Source organism: Catharus ustulatus, chromosome 20 (genome assembly GCF_009819885.2).
Source record: "Catharus ustulatus isolate bCatUst1 chromosome 20, bCatUst1.pri.v2, whole genome shotgun sequence".
NCBI classification, from domain to species: Eukaryota; Metazoa; Chordata; class Aves; order Passeriformes; family Turdidae; genus Catharus; species Catharus ustulatus.
This window is the reverse complement of record NC_046240.1, coordinates 2,453,147-2,479,913: the sequence shown is the minus strand read 5'-3', so window position 1 is coordinate 2,479,913 and position 26,767 is coordinate 2,453,147. Positions and strand designations below refer to the sequence as shown.

Here is a 26,767-nt window from a genome sequence, read left to right as displayed (position 1 = left end):
AGCACTTTTGAACAATGTGAAATGTCAGTAATGCAGGTTTTTTGCAAGTGCATGGTGATGCTCTCAAACAGCCACCTGGGTTGAGAATTGCAAGGAAACAAGCCCTAGATCTCCATCAGGTTCCAGATCTGGGCACACACTATTCAGCTCTGGCATCAGCTGGGACAGTTCCTGGGGCTCAGGATATAGAGACTTTCAGAGGCAGCTGAGGGAGGAAGAAAACCTTACTTCTGTTCAAGTTTCTCTCTACATGATTTACCCCTTTTATGGGAACTGCCCTCTAGAACAATTTTTAAATATCCTTGTTCCTGTGGAGTTCCCAACAGTGCTCTGAAGGTGGCAGTGCATAATACATTTCTCTTATTTCACCAGACTGAGATTTTTGTGCTTCAGAAGATTTGGGTGTTTTGCTTAATGCAGTCACTGTATATTTGTATTTTTCCAGATGACTCTGGCAGGTTTCCGTTACAGTTTTTCATTATATTAATGAAAATGATAGCATTTTATCTTTACAGTATAACACACTGTGGGCTATCAAGTTTTTTCAATTTATTTTTTCCTAGTCTTACTTTTTTATGTTTTTTATACCTTTTTCTGGTTCACTTGGAAACAAATCACTTGGAACTCATCTATCTCTAGTGTGTGTCCTCTATCTCTAGTGTGTGCTTTTTTATTTTTTTAGTGTTTCAACTTTCCAGGAAAAATGTTTCCAGAACCCTGAATGAATTAAACAAACAACACGTCATGTTCCATAAAGGGAACAAACTGGCTCAGTTGCTGATAGGAAACTGCTCATTTGTTTATTAAAAGCTGATGCTTTAAAAGTAAGAGAAGATAGCTGGGGCTTTAGGAATGAAGGAAAATTGGATTTCCTCTCTGTTGCTGCAGGTGGCCTGGCATGACTCAATGTTTTTACATTGGCTTGCAGAAGCTGATGTACACTGTGACCATTTTGAATTGAAAAACAGGTAGTTATTCCTATCTGTTTTTCATGTCTTTTTTAGCTAGAAATGCATTCCGTGTTTCACACATTGACACATAGAGTTCTGTGATTTGGAAATCTTAAACCTTGGGTTCTTTGGCAGGCAACTTCAACTGAGGCAAGAGTACACATCTTGATTCTTGAAGTCAGTAGCTTCTGGTGCAAGTTAGGTTTACAAACTATGTCTGAACACCCCCTCCTACACTCAAATAATCTTCTACCATTCCCACTCATCCAGAGTGACCGCTGCCCTGGTACCTGCAGAACTGACCATGAAGTCCTTGTTCTTTGTTGGAAATCTCCAGCATCAATGACTGTCATTTGTAGAATTTCATTCTCACACTGGAAAGGAAGATTAGAGTTTAGGTGACCAGTTACACAGCACAAACAGAACTATGAATCTGGTTGTCAGAACTTGCAGTTTTAAGACAGTAATATGATTTAATATGATTTTTTTTTTAAGAAGCAAAACAGGGATGATTTATGGTAAATCATTCTTCTTCCTAGAACTCCAAAGGTCAATCAATAAGGGTGGTTGTCAGGTTAGCAGATTCTCTGCTCTTGTGAGATCTCACCTGGGATGTTCTTGGAGTCCTTCTGCTCTGGAGGCAGGCTGGGACAGCTGGGGGTGTTCTAAAGAAGAGAAGGCTCTGGGGAGACCTCATTGTGGCCTTCCAGTACTTGAAGAGGGGCTATAAAAAACCAAAGAATTTTTTACATGGGTAAATAGTGTCAAAGAGGTACAGTGTTAAGAGTATTTTAAGATTTTAGTTTAGGAGAGGATAGATTTAGATAAGACTTTAGAAACATAACCTTTACTCAAGAGGTTGGTGTCACAGGTGTTCCAAAGAGGTTGTGGCTTCTCCATCCCTCAAAGTGTTCAAGACTTGGAGCCTTGAACCTGGGTGGGGATTGGATGGGGCTTGGACCAGCCTGATCAAGTGGGACTTGTCCCTCCCCATGGCACAGGAGTGCAACAAGATGAGGCTTAAGGTTCTTTCCAACCCAAACCATTCTGTTATTAGTGTGAACAGATTATGTCTCTGCACGAACTGTTAAATAGAGGTAAGTGTAAAAAAGTAAAATGCAGATCACCTGTCTTAAGTTGGAATTGCCAGGGTTGAAATTTCCAAATTGAAAATTGGAAAAAGACAGATCTGTCTTGCAGACACCAGGAATGGGAAGCAGCCTGCAGCCCCTGGGAGCACAGGATGCCAGCCTGGTCTGGTGTCCAGCACTGAGCTCCTGCAGCTCTGTGTGATGCACTGGATCCCCAGCCAGCGTGCTCAGAGACCTTTTCCTGCACCATTCCTATTGCTGAACTGGCATTATTTCATACATTCCTGCTGTTAAACTGGCATTATTTCATACATCATTCCTATTGGCATTATTTCAAATGCTTTATGCTTGGTTTTGAAGACCTATTACGGTGTTTACACAAATGTTTCGATGTGTTAATCACACAAATGACAAGTAAATCTTTCTTGTAAATCACAAGAAATGGGGACATCATGAGCAGATGCAATGGAGCACAAGGCAGAAGGAGAGGTGGTTTTTGTACAGGTGAATTGATTCTATACTAAGAACTCTTCTGTGACTGCCCAGGCAGTTGGGGTAGATAGGTCAGGCATGCAGGGCACACTGGGCAGGCTATATTTACTCTGGCAGTGCCTCTGTCACCAGGCCATACATAGCCACTCTCATTCAGGGCAAGCAGCCTCAACAAATCAGTGCTCTGTGAAAGTGCTAAAGGATCTTCATTAAATCCATAATGCAAAGGTTTGCAAAAATACAATAGAATGCTCTGTCTGTGTCTGGAGTCTTCATAGCTATGGTAAGTAATTGTATCTTCTGTACCTTTTGGAACAGAAAAGAATTCTCTTGTGAGTTTTGTCTGCAATTTGGATTAAAAGCTTTTTATCTGTTTTCTAATAATAGCAATGTAATTAAAAGTTCAGTGCTTATTTTATGTTTTGCTTCAAGGCATAGTAGAATATTCATACTTGTATACATATATGTGTGTGTATATTTTAATATGGTCTTGCCAACATACAGTAATTGTGCATAAAAGGAATCCAGATTTGCCTAGACCATACAAAAAATGATAAAAATGCACAAAGAAACAATATTACCTGTTTATTGAAAAGCCATATTACAGCATTGATTGGAAAAGAACCTTCCTACTGCTTCAAGTTGCATGCTGATCACTGGATTTTCTATATAAGAAAACATTGGTTTTTTAGCTAGGAATAATGCAAAATGATGAATGTGTGTTGTGATTACTGTACTCTCATGTGATCTTTTGTTTCCCACAGCCATGGGTATCTTTTCTGTACTTGCTCTACCGTTGCTTCTCTTAGGGATCAGTGGAATTATTTATATTTACCAGTCAGTCAGGTGGCTGCTGTCCAAGTCAGCTGTGCAGAACAAGGTAGTGGTGATCACAGATGCCATCTCTGGACTAGGCAAGGGTGAGTTGTCTCATTTCTTCTCATTGTCAGGGAACAGAAGCAGCCAGAGAGCCACCCTCTGGGTGATAAACATGCACACATTGCCTTGGGTCTATTCATAACTGGCTGGATGAAGCAGAAGCTAATAAATATATTTATAAACAAATCCTATGATTTTTAAGTGTATATTTTTAGCCTCAGCCATGGGAACTATTGGTAAATCAGTAGGAGCTGCAGAGCTTTGTATTTATTTAATCCAATAGAAGGAGAGGTTTTATAAGAAAACTGAGTGCTATTTTTAGCATGTTGCTACTGTAAGATCTCATGACAGGCTGTCAGTGCAGGGTAGCTGCACCAACAGGTGTCACCTTACTCTGTGCATGTTCCTTTGCAGCCCTTAGAGACTTCAGCAGTTCCTGCTGCCTGTGAACAGCAGTGCTCACCCCTCTGTCCTTATTTGCATCCCTTACCCCTCTATCACCCCAAATACTCCTCTTCCCTTGCATCCTGCAGTGCTTCCAGCTGGGCTCACTAGCTCTGTGCAACGTGAGGACAGGGAAGGGGGTGCCTTGGAGTGAGAACAGAGACTAGGCAAAGTTAGAGAATAAAGTGGGGATTTATTAAAGGCCTTCAATAGATACACCTTGGGCAGCCACAGCCTCACAGAGGCTACACCCAGAACGGACAATGGTCATGAGTTTTAAACACAATTATAAGTTTGGTCTATTTGCATATCAGGGGTTAATCCTCTATCAGGAGATCAAAATTATGAGAGACAGGGCAACCGAAAGACTTTTTAAAAGATGATTTATTGCCTCATGGCATCAGTCTCATAGCAGGGTGAGACTTATGATTCAATGCCATAATATCAGAAGCTGTCTAATTCTTAGTTACAATGTCTTGTGTTAGTTTTTTAGCCAGTCCCATACTGCTATGAAACTTGGTGCCATCTTTTTACACCGATGTTTAATAGCTTTGCCTTTTGTAGCTTTGCCTCAATGTGTCATTTTTTAACCAGTCATGTAACACTTACAAACCTACATTGATACATCTTAAACTTCTAACTTTATAACAGGTTCTATTGCTAAACTTTAAAGTATTTTCTGTCTTACTTATCATACTGCTTTAATTACATAATGCATATCTTTGCTTAAAACATATTTTTTCTTAAATTACAAATCTATATTGTTGTTTTGTGCCTGTTTCACTTTCAATGCTCTGATTCTCCAAGCCTTCTCCAAGGCCTTAGGTCAAACCTTGTTTCCATCTCTATCTCTGAGCCTGTGTGCACAAGGCCCTGAGAGCTCTCTGTGCCTGCAATTCCCACATCCCTGCAGTTACAGCTTCAGGTAATGAAGTTATATTTCCCCCAGTTTGCTCCCCTACAATTCACTTTTGTTTGTACTTTTGGGGCCTGAGGCTGTGCTGTGTCCTTGGATCACAGTCCCAGAGGGATTGTTTTGTCTGACCAAAATGTGAAGACAGTAGCTAACACTTCACATGGAGTTCAGAGTTATGCACTAATGCAGTACAGGATCTGAAAAATACAAAAGCTAAAAACTGAAGGCATCAAGGGTATGCAATAATTTATGTATTTAAACAGCTGGTCGCCTGGGTGGCCAACCACTTAGCATCTCTAGCCCAGAGGGGGGTCACGAAGATGACCAGAGGGCTCTGCTATGGAGACAGGCTGGCAGAGTGGGGTTGTTCATCCCACAGAAGGGAAGGCTCTGGCAAGACCTTAGAGCCACTTCCAGTGCCTGAAGGGGCTCCAAGAGAGCCATAAAGGGATTTTGGACAGGGGCCTGGTGTGACAGGACATGGGGAATGGCTTCCCAGTGCCAGAGGGTAGGGTTAGATAGGATATGGGGAAAGAATTGTTCCCTGTGAGGGTGGGCAGGCCCTGGCACAGGGTGCCCAGAGCAGCTGGGGCTGCCTCTGCATCCCTGGCAGTGCCCAAGGCCAGGCTGGACAGGGCTTGGAGCAGCCTGGGACAGTGGGAGGTGTCCCTGCCATGGCAGGGGTGGCACTGGATGGGGCACTGAACAAACTCCCCATGGAATGGTCACTGTGAGAGCTCAGAGCATTTGGACACCCTTGGGCACGGGGTGTGACTCTTGGTGCTGTGCTGGGAGCTGCACCCAGTGATCCCTGTGGGTCCCTCCCATCCTGGGATGTTCTGTGGATCTGTGACCCCCCTCTGCCTGCTCGGCCCCCTGGCTGAGGTGGGACAGAGCAACCCCAGGTCCTGACTCTGCCCCTTCTGGCTGCTGCCAAAGTTAACCCTGTTCTGGCCAGAACCAGGACAGGTGTATGTCAAATTTGTTTTAGAGACACATGGTTTAGTGTACTTCCACTGAGGTTGGATGTATTGTAGAATTGTATGATGTCTGAGTTTCTCGATAAAAATTCTCACTTGGAGCAGAAATAGCACCAGTGCTGAACTTGTTTGGCTGTGGCATCAAGCCAAATCTTGGAATCCTCCAAGAAGAAAGAGAATTTATTGAAGATTTCTCCAGGTGTCTTTCTCCAGCACTGCATGACCCTTGGAGAATATTTTCCTAACTTCAGTTTCCTTATTAACATTTCTTCCTCTTTTTTATTTATATATATATATTTATTTAAAATTTTTTTTCCTGTGCTAACTGCTACCTGTCTCTTGAGGCTAGAAAGGCAATTGTGTGTGTGGTGCCCCCACACTCCTTTTCATGTAGATGAAAAATGAGGTAACTCAAAGCACTTTTATCTTATTATCCTAAATATACCTATGAGCAGTATCCCATAGGTTGACACCAGGATGTTATTTGCAGGCTTGAATGATTCCAAATAATGCAGAATTAACTTTCCACTCAGGCATATGTCATGGCCATTCATTCAGAGCTTTAAAATACCAGCTGTGTGGCCAGCTGCTGTGGATGTGGGCTCTAAGGAAACAGCCAAATTCTTTTCCTTCGTGCCAGAATTTCTGGGCTAAAGGTGATATTCAAAAGTTAAAAAACAGAAACAAATCTATGATGATTGAAGATGTTTTCAATGGTTTGTGGTTGTTATTGAAACCTAGTTCCTGTTTCTTCTGAGTGCTATAACTCAGAAAAGTACAGGGAAGTTCTAGAGGACAACATCATTGGTTTCTCTTTTTCACCTTTATTGCTGTTCACATAGGAGTCTTTTTCTCATTTTTTTCACAAGATTGCCTCAACTGTTGTTTATAGGGAAAACACTGCTATAATTGTTCTGGCAAATACTCTTGTGGACATTGAATTAAAAACCCTTCTATGCTAGAAATAAAAAAAAAGGAAAATGGAAGGCATTCATAAAATTACTGTTATAAATAATGAAAAAGTTTGCTTAAACAAAAACTTCCAGCTGCACAGGTTTGAAAAACTACAAGGGTGGATCCATAAATACTTCTATACAGATATTAAGAGTCTAACATTATCATTTAATGGGTAGATTAGCATAACTGGGTAGATAAAATGGGTAGCATAAAATGGGTAGATTAGCATAACTGGATTTCCTGTGGGTATTGCAATCTGAAGGAAATGTTTCTTGGAGGACAGCAAGCCATAGCACTGGGTTGCTCTGTTCTGACAAACCAAACAGGCTGGCAAGGCACTGTAAGACCATGTTCCTTTTCCTCCCATGCTGATTGTGCATGTGGCTGTCATGTAGATTTGATTAGGGACCACACAGGAGAGCTCCAGGGCTGAGAGCTTTTCTGAAGAAAGACCAAATCAGGAAAAATAACTCCTGATTTTCAATCATATGAGCATACAAACCCAACCCACTGCCAGCTATCTCTCTAGCTGCACCCAGAGCAGACCTCTGGTTTTGGGTGCATCATCAGTTGCATCCTCAGGCCTGTCTGCAAGAATTTATCTATTCTGAGAAAAAAGGGCAGGCAGTTGTGAACTTTTCCTGGTTAGGAGGACAGCCTTGATGGATTTCTGGACTGAGCATCACAGTTCCAGTTCAGCTGAGCTAGAACAGGCTCAGAGCAGCCAGGGGGATCCAGCTGACAGTGGATTCCTCAAGGATGCCCATGGGGTATCCGTGCTTCGTGTTTTTAAATACATTTCTCTGGTCAAACAGACAGGGTGGTGAGGAATATATTCTGCCTCAACAGCACACAGAGAAGAGAATAAACCAGACACAAGTTGTCAAGGTGCTCCAGCCTTGTATTTCAGAATTTAGCTTGAATACCACATGAAGACCTGCACTAATGATTTGGTTGCAGTCCTGTAGCCAGTGCTAAGCTGGGATCAGAGGTAACAATGATCGCCAGTTCCTGTTGTTATTTGAGTCCCCACTTTCAGAAATGCACTATCATAGTTCACTTGTGTGAAAAAGGGAGAATTCTCTGAAACCTGTCTTAAATTGAGGTAAACCCCTTGCTTAGAATATGTCTGAATGAGGGAAATGCAGTGCCAGCCCTGCATTCCCAGAAACTTTTTCGTGCTCTTCTCAGGAAGGCTTCAGGGAATGTAGCTGAACAAGCTGGTCCTGATGCCTCTGCTTACTGGGAAGGTTTAGTGCTCAGGAGATAAAACTATTAGGATGGATTCCATCTGGATGGGAGGGTCTTTGGAGAAAGAAATTTCCCATGGGTGCTTCATCAGTGGGCCAGTTGAAGTAAATTTACCTGTATTCGTCTTTTTCTAAGTTGTGGATGAGTTCTGTGTTGCCAAGAGTTTCATGCAGGTGGCACACAGAGCTGGCTGCTGTGCCTGCTGACTGGGGCTGGTTGGTTTCATTATAGAGCAGCAGACATGAAGGTTTGCAAAAGATGCAGATTGTGGTTTTATGTGTAGTTTTATTTATAGCAAGTGTGTCTGGGAAGGATATACAGAAAAATGTTTCTAACTCAGTCTCATCATCCATTAACTGACAGTTATTTTCTTAATTACTTTTTTATTAAATCTCATTACTAAACAGTGGCATTGTGCTGTACTATTAATATGCATTACCCCATTACATTAAATTTAATTTATTTCTCACCTATATATTATCACAAGTCAGTGCTTTATTTTTTTTCTTGTATTATTTCAAAATTTATGAGTTTTAAAGTAAGGATTCAACACCCTTATTAAAACCAGCATCCCATTTCAAGCAAAATAAACAAAATCAATTTGCCACTATTGTAATTATTTTTTTAAATGTCTTTCTCTCCTAGAATGTTCTCGTGTGTTTCATGCAGGAGGAGCAAGGCTTGTGTTGTGTGGCAGGAACTGGGAAAAGTTGGAAGCCTTGTATGATGCCTTAATTAGTGTGACAGACCCCAGCATGGTAGGTATCCATAGCCTGGGACAAACCCTGCTCAGGGACAGAATGACATTTTAGATCCACTAAAACAATGTACGAGAAATGTGATTTGCTATCAGTGGTGGCTTTGGTCACCCAGGTAATAGCACCAAACACAGCCCAGAGAGACAGAAACAAACACCTCTGAAGGTCTTGAGAGCATGATGCCAAAATTCTGCTCTCTTGAGCTAATCCTGTCAAGCATCTGAGTGCTCCTGTGTTCTGAGCAAGCCACCCAGCTAGAAATCCTCAGCAGAGCAATCTGCCTGCTAATTTGGATGAAAGGGATCCAAATGCTTGATTTAATGACAGGAAAATGTTCATATAATTAGTGTGCTCAAGGAGTGGGAGATAGGTCTAAAGATCAAATTCATTTTGAGCTTCTCCACTGTTTGGGGAAAAGTTCCAGGCAGAAGGGATTTGGATTAAAAAAAGAACAGTGTCTTTTCCTCTTGAGGCTCATGGCAAAGCTTCCCTTCTGTGACCAACATACAGTTGACTCATTCCAGGGCACAGGTGTTCCTGAATGCATCACATAGATTGTGCAGCCATTTCTCATCAGACCTAAAAATACTTGTGGGTGGGGATTTTTTGGTGTTTTGTTGTTGTTTGTTTTGGGGTTTTTTGTGGTTTGTTTTTTTTTTTTTTTCAGTGGGCTTCATTCATCTGCATAAATAACTACAAAAGTAGTGTGTTCATGTTAGCCTGCACAGATTCAACTAGGAAAAAATATTAAGCATAATTAAGGGTTCTGCATTACATTGTCTAAGTAATACAGTAAAGGAAAAAGCTTCAAATTCATTCCTCTGTCCCACAGCTGATAAAATCTGTTTTTGCAGAAATCATACAAATGTAAACTCCATTTGTCTAACCTATAGCAAAACAAACCCTTCCTCCCTTCCATCTGTCCCCACGTGTATGTAACTCATCTATCAAAGCACTAAACCCCAGTCTCTTGTCAGCAAAGGGTTCTTCCTAGAAAAGCCCTGACTTGAACTGGTAGGAGTCACCCTTGTGTCTATTTTCTGTTTCCATGGATTACAAGAGAGACAAAACTCATTGGGAGCTGGTCCAGTTGACCCTTCCCATGGTGTTCTGCTTCATCTGAAGTTCAGTGTCTATGAATGAGCATTATCACAGAATCATACAATCACAAAATCACAGGGTCAGTTGGATTGGAAGGGATCTTAAACATCACCCAGTTCCACCCCCTGCCATGGCAGGGACATCTTCCACTGTCCCAGGATGCCCCAAGCCCTGTCCAACCTGGCTTTGAGCACTGCCAGGGATTCAGGGGCAGCCACAGCTGCTCTGGGTGCCCTGTGCCAGGGCCTGCCCACCCTCACTGGGAGCAATTCCTGCACAAAATCCCATCTAACCCTGCCCTGTGGCAGTGGGAAGCCATTCCCTGTGTCCTGGTACTCCGGGCTTTTTTTCAAAGTCCCTCTCCAGCTCTCCTGGAGCTCCTTTAGACCCTGGAAGGAGCATTAAAGTCCCCTAGAGCTTTCTCCAGGCTGAACAATCCCAGCTCTCCTTGCTGGGCTTGTTCAGCCTGGAGAGAGCTATCTTCTTTCTAGAGTGAGTTAATCTTAAAATCTTATGTGAGATCAACAAAAACAGTTCAAGTATCAAGGTAAATGCATTTACAAGGCAAGGAAATAGAAATATAGAAGTAGAAATAGAAATAGAGTTTGTGTGTAACAAGCACCATTGAAATGAGTCTTTTGTTCACCAGACATATGCACCAAAGCTGATTCTCCTGGATATCACAGACATCAACTGCATTCGAGATGTAGCTAAGGAGATCCTGAACTGCTATGGCTGTGTGGATGTGCTGATCAACAATGCAAGTATGAAGGTGAAAGGAGCAGTGCAGAGCATTTCACTGGAACTTGATAAAAAGATAATGGATGCCAACTATTTTGGACCTATTACATTAACCAAAGGTATTTTGATTTTTATTGGTTTTTTTGCTGTTACCACTTAAAGCACATGGACAATTAAATGGGTTAATGCTGCCAACTCTGCATGCAGAATTCAGGTGAAGTCTAGAAGACAATTTCCAGCTGTTGGATTTTGTGATACTTTTGCTTGCAGTATTGAGACAATCTTCATTGAATTTGTACTGTTCACACTTCAGCTCTCACTCCTTTTCACTAAATACACTCAGCTCTTTTATTTATGTGCTCTTTCTTGTATTTTTTTTTTGCAGCCATTCTTCCTAACATGATCTCAAGAAGAACTGGCCAAATTGTTCTAATTAATAGCATCCAAGGGAAAATAGGAATTCCATTTCGTGCAGCTTGTAAGTTATACATTGCAAAAACATACATTGTAATGCATGAGTTGTGAGGAGTCCATGACACTCATCACAGGTTATTAAAAGTGGTAATTTGCATCTAAATTCCATATTACTACCGTATTTGGCTGATTTTTTCTCAAATTGGAACTCAATTGGTTAAAATGCTACCTTTGAAATGTAACTGCTACCTAGGGGTCTTAGAATAGGATGATAAAGAATGTGACAGCAAATTTTAAATATATATATAAATATATATTGGGTAGTTAAAATTGATATCTGATCTATGCTTGTGCATATTGATAGAAACCTTCATGAAGAATAGAGGGTAAATATAAAATATGAGTAGATGCTTTGTGGAGCAATAATGTATTCAGGTGTGGGAGTTTAAAAGATGTAGGAATTGCTTTCTGCTTGGCTTTCCAGAAAAATTGTGAGGTCTTTCATCCAAAACTCCTAAGGAATCGAGGCTGTTTGAATTATGATGGAAGGTCTTTGCATTAATAAAATACAAAATTAGTGGACAGAAAATATAGGAGAGATGTAAATAGATGTTTTAAACTTGGGACAGATGTAAAGAAACATTTTTAGCTCAACAGAAAGAGTGAGCGATGGTGTCTGAATTAAAAAGTCTGTGAGACCTCAGAATTGTGACTTACAGACCCATGAAAGCAAAACTACAGTGACATAAACTGTAAGGAAAGCAGCAGAAAGAATAAATTAAAACATGTCTTTATGTCTTTGGAAATTTATGCATAAATCTATGCAGAGCCCACATCTAAGAACTACAAAAATGGCTCAAAAAGGAAACAACACATTGATGTGACATCTGGAATACTTCCCATCCAGGATACAGACAGCTGTGTCAAGATTCATTGTATGTGTGTGAAACCATAAGAGGCAGAAGAGGAAACACAGAGGGTTTTTGCAATGCCCCTACCAATATTTATCTGTATGAAATGAAGCTGCCAGAAGAAGGAATGTCAGAATGAATGCATGCAGAAGCATCTTTCTGTTCCCAGAGCCCCCTGCCATTGCCTAGACGTGCACAGGTGGATTTTCACTGTAAACTGAGTCTAATAAAGGTGGTTGGGCACTTTGCAGCTCTGCTGCACTGAACACACAGCTCTATTTGCTGGTCAAGTTTCACATTCTATCATCTTATTCATACTGTTCTCAGTAAAAAGACCAGATAAAAAAGTCTTGACATTTAGTTACTTTAGAATTCACTTTAGCATTAAAAGTAGCTCAGATTGGTGCTGCAGGGCAAAGTCCTAATCAGTTTACAAAGCATGAGGAGCACTGCATCCCAGCAGTGGATGTGCATTTCACTGCGTTTTATGGATGGGTTACAAACTGCGGAAACAGAAGGTGTGAGGACTCATCTCAGGGACAATTCCATCCACCAAAGACATTTATGAACTGTAGAGATAACAGAATTGTTATTTCCTAACTTAGAATGTGCTATTTCTGACTGGGAAATGCAGCCATGTGCTGTTTGACATGTCCAAGAGACTGCATGCACAATTGTCCTGTATAGATAATTTCTTATTGCTTGTTTTAAATAGGTCATATGATAATTTTACTGGGTGAAATAATTCTTTTGCATTTTGGTTAATCATTCCATGCTTATTTTCCCGAACATTGGTGCTTAATTATACACCTGCTTCCATGAAATCATATATCTAAACATGCATATTTGTGCTTTTTACTCTTAGATGCTGCTTCCAAGCATGCTGCTGTAGGCTTTTTTGATTGCCTGAGAGCTGAAATGGAAGAATTTGATATTTCTGTCAGCACTGTGAATCCAACCTTCATCTGCTCATACCATCGCCAGCCAGCACCAGGCAACTGGGAGGCATCTATTTGGAAATGTAAGCTTGGGTGGATGAAGCTGAGGCACATAAAGCAGGAGGGAGGCTTTTCCAGGGTAAAAAAAAAAGGAAAATAAAGGAAATTACAGTAAGGATGAACAGGCATGAGGAGCAAAAGAAAAGAGATATTGGAGAGGTAATATTGGCCTGGTGAAAGGAGAAGGAACGTGGAATGAGACAATGTTATGTGAGAAAATGAATACATCAGGGCATCAGGAATGGAGGGGGAGGAGACCTTGGAAGGTCCAAAAGGACAATTCCACTGCACTCAGGTTGCTCCTTTTCTTAGGGACTTTAAGGATTTTACCTCAATTATAAAAAGATCTTGGCCACATACTGCTGAGGAGAATGGAGGGGAAGGGATTGGAAGTGCATAGAAATTAAACTGATCTGACTGATTCACTAGCTGTGTATCTTTATAACACCATTCCCTCAGAGAATCTTCCTGCCTGCCTGCCTGTCTGTGTGTCTGGAGCTCTCACTCCTCTCTCATTTACAGTCTTTTTCAGGAAGGTGTCCTATGGTGTGCACCCCGTGGAGGTGGCAGAGGAAGTCCTTGCCACAGTGAGCAGGAAGAAGCAGGAGGTGCTCATGGCCAATCCCATCCCCAGAGCAGCAGTTTACATCAGAACATTCTTCCCTGAGCTGTTTTTTGCCATTGTTGCCTCAGGGATTAGGGAAAAGCTGAAGACAGAAGAGGAAAATTAATTTTGTTCAATTATTTTCCATGCTTTTGACTTGAAAAAAAAAAGGTTTCTGTTTTGAAAGTGGGTGACTTGTGCTGCTTGCCATGGTTGAATAATGCCACTATCATTGACACACACATTCATCTAGAAAGATTCTACTCCTCTGCTTTTAGGGATTATGACAATGTGCCATTGGAACCAGCCTGCTCTTCCTGCGGCAAGTCCCACTGCTCATATAACTTCCAGCTCCAGCTCATCTCATACCTCATTCTTCAGTAGAGCCACTAAACATGACAGTTCTGAGGGCTAAGGAATATCATCTTGCAGGGACATGAATCTTTTGCTTTATCTCTAATTAAACTGCTCTGGCTCCAAGGAACCTGACTCAGGGAAGTTCTCACCACTGGGATGAAGGGTCAGTTCACCTGCTGGAGCTCCATCTATTTTCTGCTGGGGTTTTGTTGTAGTGTGAGTGAATATGCCTTAACTGGGAAGTCAAACAGTTATTTATTCAAAATTGTCTTGATCCTCAGCAGAACTCTGCTCCTTCAAACCAATGGGCATTTGCTGTGATCTCAGTTACATTTTCTTTCTTTACCTCAACAACAGCCAAGTCCCCCACATTTCCATAACAGCAAGAGTAAGCATGATTTCATCAGGAAAGGATCAGGCACCACAGGACATCCCAGCTGAACATGAATCAACACTGTTTGTGGCTGCCCCTGGATCTCTGGAAGTGTTCAAGGCCAGGCTGGACAGGGCTTGGAGCACCCTGGGATAGTGGAAGGTGTCCCTGCCCATGATAGTGGAAGGTGTCCCTGCCCATGGCACAGATGCTCTTTAAGGTCCCTCCAACCCAAACCATTCTGTTATTTCTATGATTTCTATTATTGTCCTTCTTTGTTGTAAAACAAGTGGATTACATGTTAAAATAAGCTGAATAATCCTTCTGCTCCATTTTGCACGCTGTAGAGATCAGCAGAATTTCTTCACACAATTTCACTTCAAAAAGTGAGCAGTTCAAGGAGCCACAGTAGAAGGCAGTGAAAGAGGTAAAATAACACCTGTATCCTATCAAGAAAGTTTAAAAAAACAGATGTATTTTTATTTAGAAAGTAGAGGAAAATTGTATCTTAATGAATTTCAGATTCCTGAAATGTTCTGCAGAGAAGGTAGGACTGTTCTCCATTTCTGCTGGAGTAGGACAATGTGCTAAAATTACTGCAAAGGAGATTTACAGGGACAGCATTTTCTGCTAAGAATAGTTAAGCACAAAGGATAAATTGCCACAGAAATTTTCAAATGCCTGTCTTTGGAAGCTTTAAAGAAGAGATTAATGAAACATCTGTAAAAAAGCAATGTAGCTTTAATTTATCTGCCTAGAAGAAAAGAAGGATTAGATGACCTTTTAAATGGGTCACACTTTCCTCTAATTCAGTGGCTTTTTCTCATCTTGAAGATGAGATTTCTCCACTGGTATTTCAGATGCAATTTTTTTTCCCCTCTGGGGAAATCTATTATTTAATCTGAAGTTTTCTATTTCATTTGTTGACCTCTGTTTCTCTGTCTTACCAGTTGATATATCTTGTACATAAAAATATTATGATGAGAAAAAACAATATTAAGATGAGTTCAGGATAACAGGAATTTCATCCCAAAGGTGCCTATTTCTCTCATTAACTTCCAGTGGTAACCAGCATTACTGTAGATCTGTGTACTTGTGCCACAGATGTCTGAAATTTACTGAAATGCCATATTCATCAAAATTGGTTGGATCTAATGAATCAGAATAAAAATGCTGCTGGTATTTTTCCTCTGCTTTCCAGTCATGTGGTTCCAGGACTTACTGGGTGTCAAAAGTTAAAATAAGGGCCAGAATATAAAATTGTGGCTTACAAACAGGGATAAGAAATCTTACATTTCATCAGGTGGATTTATTTACCTGATATCCAGCAAAAAACATACAGCTGCTTGAAATGGTTAGCTTGAGAAAAACAGACAATTAGAGATTTAGGAATGGATTTGGATGGATTCTTACTGCACAATTATTTAAAAAGCCCTTGCCCACCTACAGCACTTTAAATGCATCTAAACCAATGTAAGAAACAATCCTGAGGAAACAGCGTGGCAGAGACTTCAGGCTGTGTTAGTAACCTGCAGGCTAAGAAAAAAATCACAAAGCACTGGCTTAAATTGGATTTTTCAAAGGACTTGCAGGCATCAACCAAGTATGTTCCTGGATGAAGTGGAAATTCTTCCATGACACCCAGGAACAACATCAGATGGGTAAAAATCCCTTGAAAAAGTTAGGGGTGACAAAAAGCAGAAAGTCAGATGGAATCAGGAAGAATTCCTGTATCAGTGAAAGTGTTAGAAACATATCCATCACAAATAAATGCCTGAAACAAGGGGAAAGAATCAACATCTTGTGTTTTGGTCAAGGGATTGATCAAACTTCCAGCTTCTAGCAGAGTGGGCACCAAACTCTCTAGCAACTGCTTTGTTCTGCTGCTGAACTGAAGGTGGCAGTTTCAGAGCACTGTAAAGGATAAAGACAGACTTTTCTAAAGACTAAAGAGGAAACCTTAGTGCTATCTGCAGCCACCTAGCAGGATGGTGTAGGGAGTATGGAGCCAGATTCTTCTCAAATATGCACAGTAGAAGAAAAAAAGGGAAATGGACACGAATTGAACACATGACATTCTGATTTCATATTAGGAAATAGTTGTTCTACAATTGCAGCACCTGTTGCCAACAAGGTCAGGAAATCTCATTTCTTTAATATATTCAATTCATACACAAAAACTCTCCTCTCTTACCACTAATGGTTTTCTTCTGACTTAATGATGCTTCTCTGTTTCCAGCTCCTCCTTATCACTGACCATAACCTGATCTGCTATGGGTCCTGCTGCCATAACAAGCTCAAACTCTGTTTATTGCCTGAGTAAAAATATATAGGGATTTTTCCAAAGCCCAGAGCTGCTCAGCAGACTGTGTAAGACCTCTGCCACCCAGAGTTCACAAGTGTGTTTCCCAAGGGCCTCAAGAACAGGAGTATTCACCCAACATGAAGAAAAGCTGGTGTCCAGCAAAGCAGGCACAGCTCAGTTCCATGAGGAAGCTCCATGTCCCTGATCTGTGATGATTGCCATCATTTCCACCTCCCCATCTTTAATGTGATTACAGATTCTTCATGTATAAATGTAATCAAATTTGGATTCTTTCTGACTCTGTTACCAGAATGATTACTGGAGAATTCCATAGGTGAGTTGTGTGCTGTCCACAATCATGTATTTTTCAGATTTCAGTTTGCCTTCTCATTTTAAGTAAGTGTTTACACTGAAAGCCTGTTCCGTCTATCAGCGTTCTTCTCACAGCAAATCCACTGTGTGCATGGTGAAACTCTTGAACCATAAGCTGAGGTGCACAGATATTCTAGGGGAGATTGCGCCTTTAATAACAAAAAATTATTCAAGCTATGCAGCACATACCTTATTTGCTGCCCTGCTTTTCATGGTTTCAGGATGGGATTTTTTACAGTCTTTTAACTAAAGAATCAGGTTGTAGTGATGCTCTAAAATTTTCACAAACTCACATACTCTCTATCACCATTAGACACCTCTTAAAAACTAGAACTGTGGGGAACCTGTGTCACTGTTGTTATCTGAGCTGAGACAGCTGAAACTTCCAACACCAAGACTTCCTTGAAACATCCACAGAAATAGAATTTCTTTATTAAGAAAAATAAATAATACTACACATTGATACATTTTATTCATTAACACTGTTCTGTTTGGATCTAGTATTATAATTTACAGAATGCTTTGAGATCTGGTTCAGCTTTACAGGACTGAAATAGTGGCCAGGTGGCGCAGACTTCTTAATGCATGTGTGGGGTCATCTGTGGTGTTTTGGAAAGAGTTCACATACACATTGCAGACTTTCTCTGGAGCTGTGGGGTCAGCAAACTTGTATTGAATCCTAAAGCTCCTTTCCAGCTTTTTTCTTTTGTGCTTGAATTCCAAGATAGTTTTTGTGTATTTGTTAATAGTGGTGACAGCTGCAGCCATACAGCAAGCGAAGGAAGTCCATGCAAGGCTATAAACAAAAAACCAAAAATTATCAGAAATTAGCAGCACATTTTCATATTCAAGTCCTTCCGTTTATTTTTGAAAACACTGCTTATGTGTGATTGTGTTTGTGTGTATTAGGGAAAGATGAACAGGATAGGTGAGGAAGAAATACTCCTGATTAATGACCATTTACAGACCTGACTTGGAGAGTTGATCTCTACATATTTGTTGTAATATCTACATTTGACATACCTCCAATTTCTCTATTTGAGTTCTATTCAAGCTTTACTTCTCTATTATGCTTAGAGCTTAATATCAGAAAGGGGTTTATAAAAAAATGAGAACTGCATAAAAAGTTAAAAGGTGCTGTTATTAAGAGTATAAATCTCCCAGAGGACACCGAGAAAAATGTGAGTTACCTGAAAGTGTTAAAAAGAACAGAGAAGGCACTGTTACCTGGTAATAGATAAATTATAATAATATAATAATATAAATAATAAAAAATAGTAGGTTCACAGCATTGAAATGCATTCCTGAGAAAATGCATGGCATGAATAAACAAAGAGAAAAGGACATCAACTCTTCATCAAGTCTGAAACATTAAAAGTAAACCCCTAAGGAGACAGTACTAAAAAAATTATATTGAAATACAGTTTGTTAAAAATGTGTGAAATTCAAAGCAGCATGTAAAAATATGGCCACATGAGCATGAATTGGAGTTCACAGTGCAGAACTTGCTCATCAGAAACTTTCTAAACATGGCAAGGTTACAATTATCAAATGAAATGTGCCTTGGTGGAGAAATCAGTGTAAGAGGTTCCTGTTTATCTCACCTCTCCCTCAGAGCTGTGTGTAACCACATCCTTGATGATGTGATTCAACAAACTCATTTACATTTTAAAATAAATCCTTTCCCCCCCACTACCCACCTTTCCCCCTTCCAGTATTTTTGGCAGGATTGATCTCCAGAGCAATCAGAAATCAGATGCGTGGACAGAGTTTGAGGATGGTGCACTGTGGCATGGAGATGTGAAGGGCTCCCAGAAGCAAGAAGGGGAGAAGCTTACACACTCTTTGCTCCTCACATATTCCAACTACACCCTGAGTAAGTCTCAGATGGGGCAGCTGTAGAAGAACTCTTGGAAAAGACAAATGGCATCAGCATCCCCTCCTCTCTTGCCATCAGAGGAGGTTTCCATGTGCAATCAGTGAGAGAGCAGCTAAAGGAGGCTGCAGGGGAAGGTTTGTACAGCAGGGAGGGAGGTGCAGATGTAGGAGATCAGCAGACACAACATTGCATGAAAGGGGACAGAAAGGAAGAAATCAAGGGAGACAACTGGGAGGAAGGTGTGAGGACCCTGTGTGTATGGCTTGTTTTATTTTTAGATTACTCTTTCTGAATAAATTCACTAGATCTCCTAAGATATGTACAAAATAAGGTGGATGCTACCTAAGGCTATTTTCAAAAGTTTGAACTTGGCACGGGTGAGGCCGCACCTTGAGCGCTGTGTCCAGCCCTGGGCCCCTCGGTTCAGCAGCGATGTGCAGGTGCTGCAGTGTGCCCAGAGAAGGGGTGAGAGGTCTGGAACACCAGTGCTGTGAGGAGCAGCTGAGGGAGCTGGGCATGTTTATCCTGGAGAAGAGGAGGCCCAGGACAGACCTCATCATTCCCTACAAGTCCCTGACAGGAGGGTGCAGCCGGGGCGTGAGCTCTGCTCCCAGGGAACAGTGACAGGACAGGAGGACACAGCCCTGAGCTGTGCCAGGGCAGGTTCAGGTGACGTCAGGAAGAATTTGTTCACAGAAAGGATGGCTGGGCATTGGGATGAGCTGCCCAGGGAGGTGGGGGAGTCACCATCCCTGGAGGTGTTTGACAAAGCCTAGGCCATGGTTTAGTTGACAAGGTGGTGTTGGCTCACAGGCTGGATCTCAAAGGTCCTTTCCAACCTCGATAATTCTGTGAGTCTGTGAAATCTTTCATATACAACAATCTGAAGCCTACATGTGATAGGAAAATGTGAATCTAAATGTCTGAAGCTGGAAGAGTTTGAAACAACTTGGGCAAAACAATTGTCCTGGGAGATGAGAATGCTAAACCTGGGTTTGATGTGTATGGAGAAGAACCTCTGCTTCATGCAGGGCAGTTGGACCTCTCTGTACTGTCTGAGGGATGGCAAATACAAACCTTGTAACTTCTACATTCTAGGCAATAATTTAAGGCAAGATTTACCAGAATGACACCTGGGTACTGAACAGCATTCTCAGAAGTGAAATAAGGTAAAGGCATTGCTTCTAAATTAGGTATAATTCCTTGAACAGAGGGTGAAGTGACCGAAATGTAATGGAAGAATGAAATATAAACCAGTTAGTACCCATAGGACCAGCCATAATCCCAAGTGTGAGGTCTCCAGTCTTCAGGACCAAGATTTACAGTCATTTGAAATACAGTTGTGTACATCATGTGAGCAACCATGCCCAGAAGACCTGAAAAACACAGTGTTATAATAACATTAGAAAATATAAATTGAGGACATTCTTCTTCATAGTTGTCCCTTGAACTCCTGAAGAATATTTTATGAATGATCTGAATTCTACAAAGCACTCAAAAACATTGGACATTACCACTTAAGTGTATTTAATGTGTTTTATGTTTGCCACTTGTACACTTGGTTCTCATCTCTGAAAATTTCTTAGTAGTGAAATTCTGAGTTATTACAGGAAAGTGTTGCTTTGCACAGGACACATTTCCCACAGTTTCAGAAACACTGAGTGGAAAGATTTTCAAACCCACTGCTGTAAATGCTGCCAGATTTATCAATTATGAGGGTAAATCAAAAAGTGGACAAACACTTACTAGAAAGTACTGCAAATCTAGATTATGGAAGAGGGTGATATTGAGTATTTTAATTTGCATTGCTCAGATACAATCAAGAGTATGCTTGTACAAGAAATCACATCTTCATTACAGATGAGGGCAACTAGATTTGGTTTATACCTACAAATGATTAATACATAAATTTAACAGCTAAGACAAATATTCTTCCCTTTTTTAGTATTTCAAGAAATTTTACTCATGGAAGTAAACAGAATGTCCAGGATAAACTTGCTGCTTAATACTGTACAAGCCCAAACCAAGAATATTAATAAAAGAGAATATTCATGATTAATGAGAGAGGGGAAAGCTGCTAATAGTTGGCAAAACTGCCTAAGGAGTTCAATAAAGCTCACATCTCTTTCTTTGTAAAAAAACATGAGGATTGGTCAGATACAGGAGAAATGGGGCCCTTTCTGAGCATTTAATGGAACTGATGATAGAGATTTTTAACTGCTTGGACATCTTTCAGGGCAGTCATTAAAAAGAAAGGAGATAATCCAGTCAAAGGAAAGGCTGGGGATTGCACTCTGGGCTACAGAAAGAGCCATCTTCTCATGTGTAAAAGTTAACTGCAAAGAAAAAAGAGTTACCTCTCTATTTCTTCCCCATTTTTGTGATCAGATGTTTAATGAGCTTCATTTATTTGCCCAAAAGAAGAGATTGGTGAATGAACTTAATGTGTGATTATGTTTAAGGGGACAAAAACCCTTTCATTCATAAGAAAAGGCACAAATGAATGAACATTAAATCCAAAAACATTAGGATCAGGATAAAAGCCAAATATTTTGACAGAGAAATGTAACCTTGAGATTAATTTTTTGCCATCTTCCAGCTCTCTGACTTGCAATTACATGCCATAAAAGATATGCTATAACTAAGTATTAATCACTCTGAACTCTGAACAGTCCTGAACGTGTGAAGCAGAGTGGCATGTGCTCCACAAGAAATTCTAGTGAATAAATTAACTGTGATTGCTTAGTGCAACATTCCTCAGAAAGAATTCTATAATAGAGATTGAATCTTTCAGGTGCCTTCAGAAATCTCTGCTCCAAACTCCTCCTGCCCAACAGACTATAAACAGACAATTCAGACCAAATGCTCAGACTGGACTAGGGGAAGGTCTTCCAAATTGAATTTGCCTAAAATCCTAAGATTAAATAGCACTGGATTATGAAACAACGTGCAGAAAATGGAAGAAAATTTTAATGACAATTCTCTATTAGCAATTGCCAATTCTACTCCCTCTTAAAAGTGTTATTTGAGTTTGGCTATCCTAATTTTATACTCAGTATGTCAGAAATAAAAAATCAAGTTACTTAGAAGAGGATGTTACTGTTTAGTCTTTGGCAAACAACCTAACAATTAATGAAAAATTATCAAATTAAAACAATTAAGTTAGAGATAGCAAAAGCCACAAATATAAAATTCAAGATAGACCACATTAAGAAATAATGAATTGAAAATAATATTTTCCCGTAAAGCTTTGCTTCCCTTTGTACTGTTAGCCTCTCAGTAGCTATTGTAAGAGTTTTGAAGCTTGGACAGTGTTATTAATTTTCAGATGGAAGACTGTTCTGGGTGTAATTAATGGAGGTGCTAAACTGTACCTGCTAACACAGTGACCACTGCAGAGAAAGCGTTGATCTTCAGCCCATCGATGACAGAGCTGTAGTAGCACATTTCCACTGACATGAGAATGTTCCCAGTCAGGAGCAGAAGGACGTAGAGAAGCTCTGCTACAATAGACAGCCACAAAACCCCTGGAAATCAAATCAACAGCACTGACATTATCAGCAATCATTTCATATTTCCACCATTTCCTTCTCCGTTTGTGTCCTTCATACAAAGTTGCACAGAAGCACAAAGGCTGTGAGGATGCTGGGATAATGAGAACATCTATGGAAGGCTTCAGTGCCAATGGACACCCAAAATTAGAATTATTGGAAAAGCAGTTGCATGTTCCTGTTACACACTTAGAAGCTCACAGTGTGAGGTGGGACAGTGTGGTTTTATACTCAGTAGCTACCCTAAAATCACCAGGAGCCAAAGTGAATACAAAAAGAATCAAAGTGAATACAAAAAAACCCCAAAATCAATACCAAAAGAACCAAAGTGAATACAAAAAGAACCCAAATGAACACAAAAAGAACCAAAGTAAGTACAAAAAGAAGAACTGTTGATGGTTCTGAGTGCAGAGAGGAGCACCCTGAGCAGCAGACCCAGCTGACAACCTGGGGCCATGCACACACCTACACTGCCTGGGGTCCTGCTCACTCAATAAAATCTTCCCTACAGGCTCAACTTCGAACCAAACAGGATCTTGATTTTTTGGACAGAGAAGCCTTCATGAACCCAGACAGCCTCCAGGTTTTGCTGAGATTCATTTCTCAGTTATCTGCTAATTCCTGTCTTTCTGGAGATCTGGTAATTACATCTTATGCAAGAAGTTAATCCTCCCATGAAAGTGTCTCAGCCTGCTGTTTGACCTGTAGCGTGCTAATGTCCCACAGCCAGGACCAGGAGGCCTTCCTGTGGCCAAATCTGCATAGCAAGATCTGGCAAATGATCTTCCCCAAACTTTTTAAAAACAGATATGTCCTGAGACACCTGGTTGTAGATTGGAGCAGTGATTTCACGTGAGGACACACACAAACAATCATAACTTAAAAACTGAAACTCTGCTGAGACACATCCTTGCTTAGCAGCCACCACCTAGGGCAGGAGACAAGGTTTGTATGGTGTAAAACCCCAAATGCTGGCCTTGACAATGTCTGTGGGACTTGTCACATTCATGGGCCATTTAGACATGAAATTCTTGGGCCAGGCTGTGTGGGTGTTCTTGGACATGGTTTGTTTCTCCAGGAAATCTGTCTCGGTAAAAAATTGTGATTTCCTTTAGGAACTCCAGATGTTGCATTGCCCAACAGTTCTGGCTGCTCCAGCTGTGAGAGTTTGCATGTTAACATTTCTGCTCAGTGAGCCATTCTGAGAAATGCACTGAACAACAGTGATCACTCCTGGGTGAGACCCAGGGGTGAGAAACTGGGGAAGGCTGAGCCTGCTGCACCCCGAGTTTGGACCACACAGCAACCACAGGCACGTACAGAACACAAACCTGTGTTTGCACATGCAGATTGGGAGACATTTCTGGTTTTTAAGTTCCCAGATACTTCTTGGCTGTCTCCATCTGGCCTGCCAGTGCTGTGACATTTGCTGGTGATGCTCAGAGTTGGTTTCAGCTCTAGGTCCACCAGCAGTTTTCCTTGTGAAGAACTCCCAAGGCAGGGCCCAGAAAACACCCCTCATTTCTGTGTGACTGTACCAGGAAACACCCCTCATTTCTGTGTGACTGCACCAGGAAACACCCCTCATTTCTGTGTGACTGTACCAGGAAACACCCCTCATTTCTGTGTGACGGCACCCACAGCTCATTCATATTTTTTCTCATGCCACAAAATTGTGTTTTGCTGTTAAGGCACTGTGACAAGCTGCAGCAGGTAGAACAAGACTGGCCTTCAGAGACTGAGAATTTCTCCTTCTCCAAGGGTCTGAAATTGCATATCCAAGAAAATACTCCAGTCCCAGTATGAAGGAAAGATGAGTTTTGGTTTTTTTCCAGATCAGCGACTTTTGAAGTGATTGGTCTAATCAGATCAGTGATGGGCTGATGCTTTCATTCTAGGGATCAGGCAAGAGGAAAGCACAGAGGAATCTGCAGGAATGTTTCATAAGAATGTGAGTCCTTCTATGAAAGAAGAGAATGGAAATGTGTCCTCACAGCTCTGAACAAGGCACGGGGAGGGGATTCAGATTCCACCAAGGCTGGTTTGGTGCACAGCACATCTCCCTCAATCCCCTCAGCACACAAACCTCCTGGCTGGATGTTCACACACTGCCACTGAATTCTTGGCTGCAAATATGGAGCTATGAGGAGAGAGGGGACAAAAATATACAATTTTATACAAATTTTGACTTCCAATATCCATACTGGAATTTCAAAAGCCATTCATTTTCAAGTGGTGTATCTTCAGAAAGACATTGATTGCTATTGTAAGTCACACGACCTTCATTTTGAAGTCGAAAAACTAAATAAAAACCAAAAAAACCTCTTTGGGATTAAAGCAAGAATTTTTGAAATTAATAATTTAATTTCATGCAGAATACTTGTATTGGCAAGTGTGATCAGGAAAGTTTTAACTACAGACAAAAAACATGCATATCTACCTCGATCAGAAACTGGAGTCAGACTGATAAAGCTTCTACATTTCTCACCTAAAAAACATAAATGAAATTAAATTCAGCATTATTTTGTATTCTTTAACGATCTAAAGAAATAGATTAATAGGAAGAAGTAAATGCAAAATCTACCATACAAGCAGAAAGTGAGATGATGAGCAGAAGCTGGTTTTAATGTACACAGAGACCCTAGTACATCATCCTTCTCCTGGGGTTTAACTGGAGAGCCCTCAGAGATTATTTCAAGGTAGAACCAGAGGAAGGCTGTGAATAGAGGAAGGCTGTGAATTGATTTCCATGAGGTGGTAGCTGTGAAAGCCAGGAGAGGAAAATTCCTTTGCAGAAGTGGCAGGCTGGATGCAATCCTCCTGCTAGGGCAGAGCTGCTCTCCTTACAGCAGCAAGGCTGCTGCTCACACAAATTCCCTCTAAGCTCCATTCCAATTTCTTCCTGTAAGCTTTGATTTTTCAAACCCATATGACCTCCTGGCCCCCACACAGATGCTGTGAACAAAGCTCTTGGAATTAATTCTGCTCTCATCTGAACATGCTGGGTGCTTTTTTCCAAGTGGGGAAACATGAGCTTCCACACATGAGCTTCCACAGCAGATGCTCAAATTACACAACCCTGGTACCCAGGATAAAAGGTGTCTTTTGGACACGTGGTTTGCTCTGATCTCTGACATTTGCCCCTTAAAACTGCACAACTTACAAGAACTTCTGGTAGAGCTGGACTTTCAGGACAGGTGGCTGTGAAAATCTTTGCATTTTATAGCACAGGTGACAGGTGCTTTGATTTCTCTGTTCTGTTCTATTCTAGCTGTTGCTTGTAAGCTGATCAGGGCAATAAAGGGAGAAACTTAAAGTTGATCTGGTTTTAAAATAAATGTTTGCATTCTTGAACCAGCAATTCCCTTATACAAAAATCCAAAATTAACTAGAAAGTTTCTGTACTGGAAAGCTAATTTCATTCTAATGATATTTACATATGCAGAGTGAGACCCAATTAAATGCCACCACTTATGGCTAGAGCGCCCATGTCATGTTTCAGAAGGATGAAAATAATCCTCTTCTGCTTTGATTTATGCAAGCTGAGATCACAGTAAGAAAGTAGAAATACTTGTGATCAAGAAGAAACCCAGGAACTAATTTAGATCCCACAGATATATTAGTGTAAATTATTTTAAAAAAATAATCAGTTTTCATTTTTTATGTTGCCATAGGGGATCAGAAGGAATCATTTAAAACAAGTATGTTCATTTTTGTCCAACAGAATAAAACCACTGGAAAAATGAAACTCTTTCTGTTAAAGTAATTTAACGTGCAGTTATGGTGAGTAGAATAAAAAACAAGTAATCTTCATCTGTGCCACAACTGCCAGCTAAATCAAAACCTGACCTGCCATGCTACGGTTATTTGCAGAATTTATTAGGAATTTTCTGGGAGTTAACTGGACATTAGGTCCCCTTTGCCAGAGAAGAGCAACTTTTTAAGGTTGCAAACACCGTAAATACATAGACAATAACAAAGCAGAGGGGAAGGGCACACCAAATAAGCAGGAAGAACCATGATTAGTTTATTAATCAACTTTCCATGGGTTTACTCACCATCTTCATTTATCATTTCTTCACAGGAGTACCAGATGCCAGCATGAAACTTCTTCTCCACAAACTTGTCATCCCCTGTCTCCCAGATGTACTGCACAGCCTGGCTGCCGTTACCGTCGGGGCTGTTGAAGCGGATGCACAGATCCCCTTTGCTGTCTCCTTTACAGAAAGGTTTGGCAACTTTCCTGGTCCCTTCACACCAGTAACTGCTGCTGAATGCTGTGATGGAGAAGACTAAAGAGAGGAAACTCAGAGAAAATGCTGCTGAGGCTCTGTGGCGCCCATCTGCCTCTGGGATTGAGGCTGGCATCTTCCAGAGCTGCACCAGCAATTATTCTAGAATTATTCTAGAAACTCCCTCTTGCAAATTCATGCATCTGTCTGC

The 26,767-nt window shown here is 40.8% G+C and overlaps 2 protein-coding genes across 7 annotated transcripts in view; one reads left to right on the top strand and one right to left on the bottom strand.

Annotated features, from left to right (window-relative positions):
• DHRS7C (dehydrogenase/reductase 7C) overlaps window positions 1-18,793 on the top strand; it is a 19,932-nt gene extending 1,139 nt beyond the window's left edge. Inside the window, exons 1-7 of one of the 6 annotated variants that reach the window (XM_033076691.1) lie at window positions 909-968; window positions 3,298-3,453; window positions 8,606-8,718; window positions 10,469-10,679; window positions 10,946-11,038; window positions 12,751-12,906; window positions 13,406-14,374. In XM_033076691.1, coding sequence (XP_032932582.1) covers window positions 3,300-3,453; window positions 8,606-8,718; window positions 10,469-10,679; window positions 10,946-11,038; window positions 12,751-12,906; window positions 13,406-13,614 — 936 coding nt within the window. In that variant the 5' untranslated portion in view covers window positions 909-968; window positions 3,298-3,299 and the 3' untranslated portion in view covers window positions 13,615-14,374. Of the gene's footprint in view, window positions 1-908; window positions 969-1,961; window positions 2,048-2,772; window positions 2,817-2,958; window positions 3,454-8,605; window positions 8,719-10,468; window positions 10,680-10,945; window positions 11,039-12,750; window positions 12,907-13,405; window positions 14,375-18,609 lie in introns of those variants that run through there. The other 5 variants (XM_033076689.1, XM_033076690.1, XM_033076693.2 and 2 more) reach the window with 5 other exon arrangements.
• Window positions 17,311-26,767, bottom strand: LOC117005227 (germ cell-specific gene 1-like protein). The gene is made up of 5 exons (XM_033076694.1): window positions 26,383-26,767; window positions 24,765-24,812; window positions 22,148-22,300; window positions 20,038-20,149; window positions 17,311-17,690 (listed from the first exon to the last, which is right to left on the bottom strand). Exons 1-5 carry the CDS (start codon window positions 26,690-26,692, stop codon window positions 17,435-17,437), a joined length of 879 nt encoding a protein of 292 aa, XP_032932585.1. The 5' UTR covers window positions 26,693-26,767; the 3' UTR covers window positions 17,311-17,434.

Excerpts from the sequence above, each read along its gene's own strand:
- LOC117005227 (XM_033076694.1), bottom strand. The coding sequence starts at position 26,692 with ATGCCAGCCTCAATCCCAGAGGCAGATGGGCGCCACAGAGCCTCAGCA. Across the intron at positions 22,301-24,764 it reads GACTCCAGTTTCTGATCGAG|GGGTTTTGTGGCTGTCTATT; the intron begins GTAGATATGCAT and ends TTTGATTTCCAG. Across the intron at positions 17,691-20,037 it reads GATTATGGCTGGTCCTATGG|CCTTGCATGGACTTCCTTCG; the intron begins GTACTAACTGGT and ends TTTTGTTTATAG.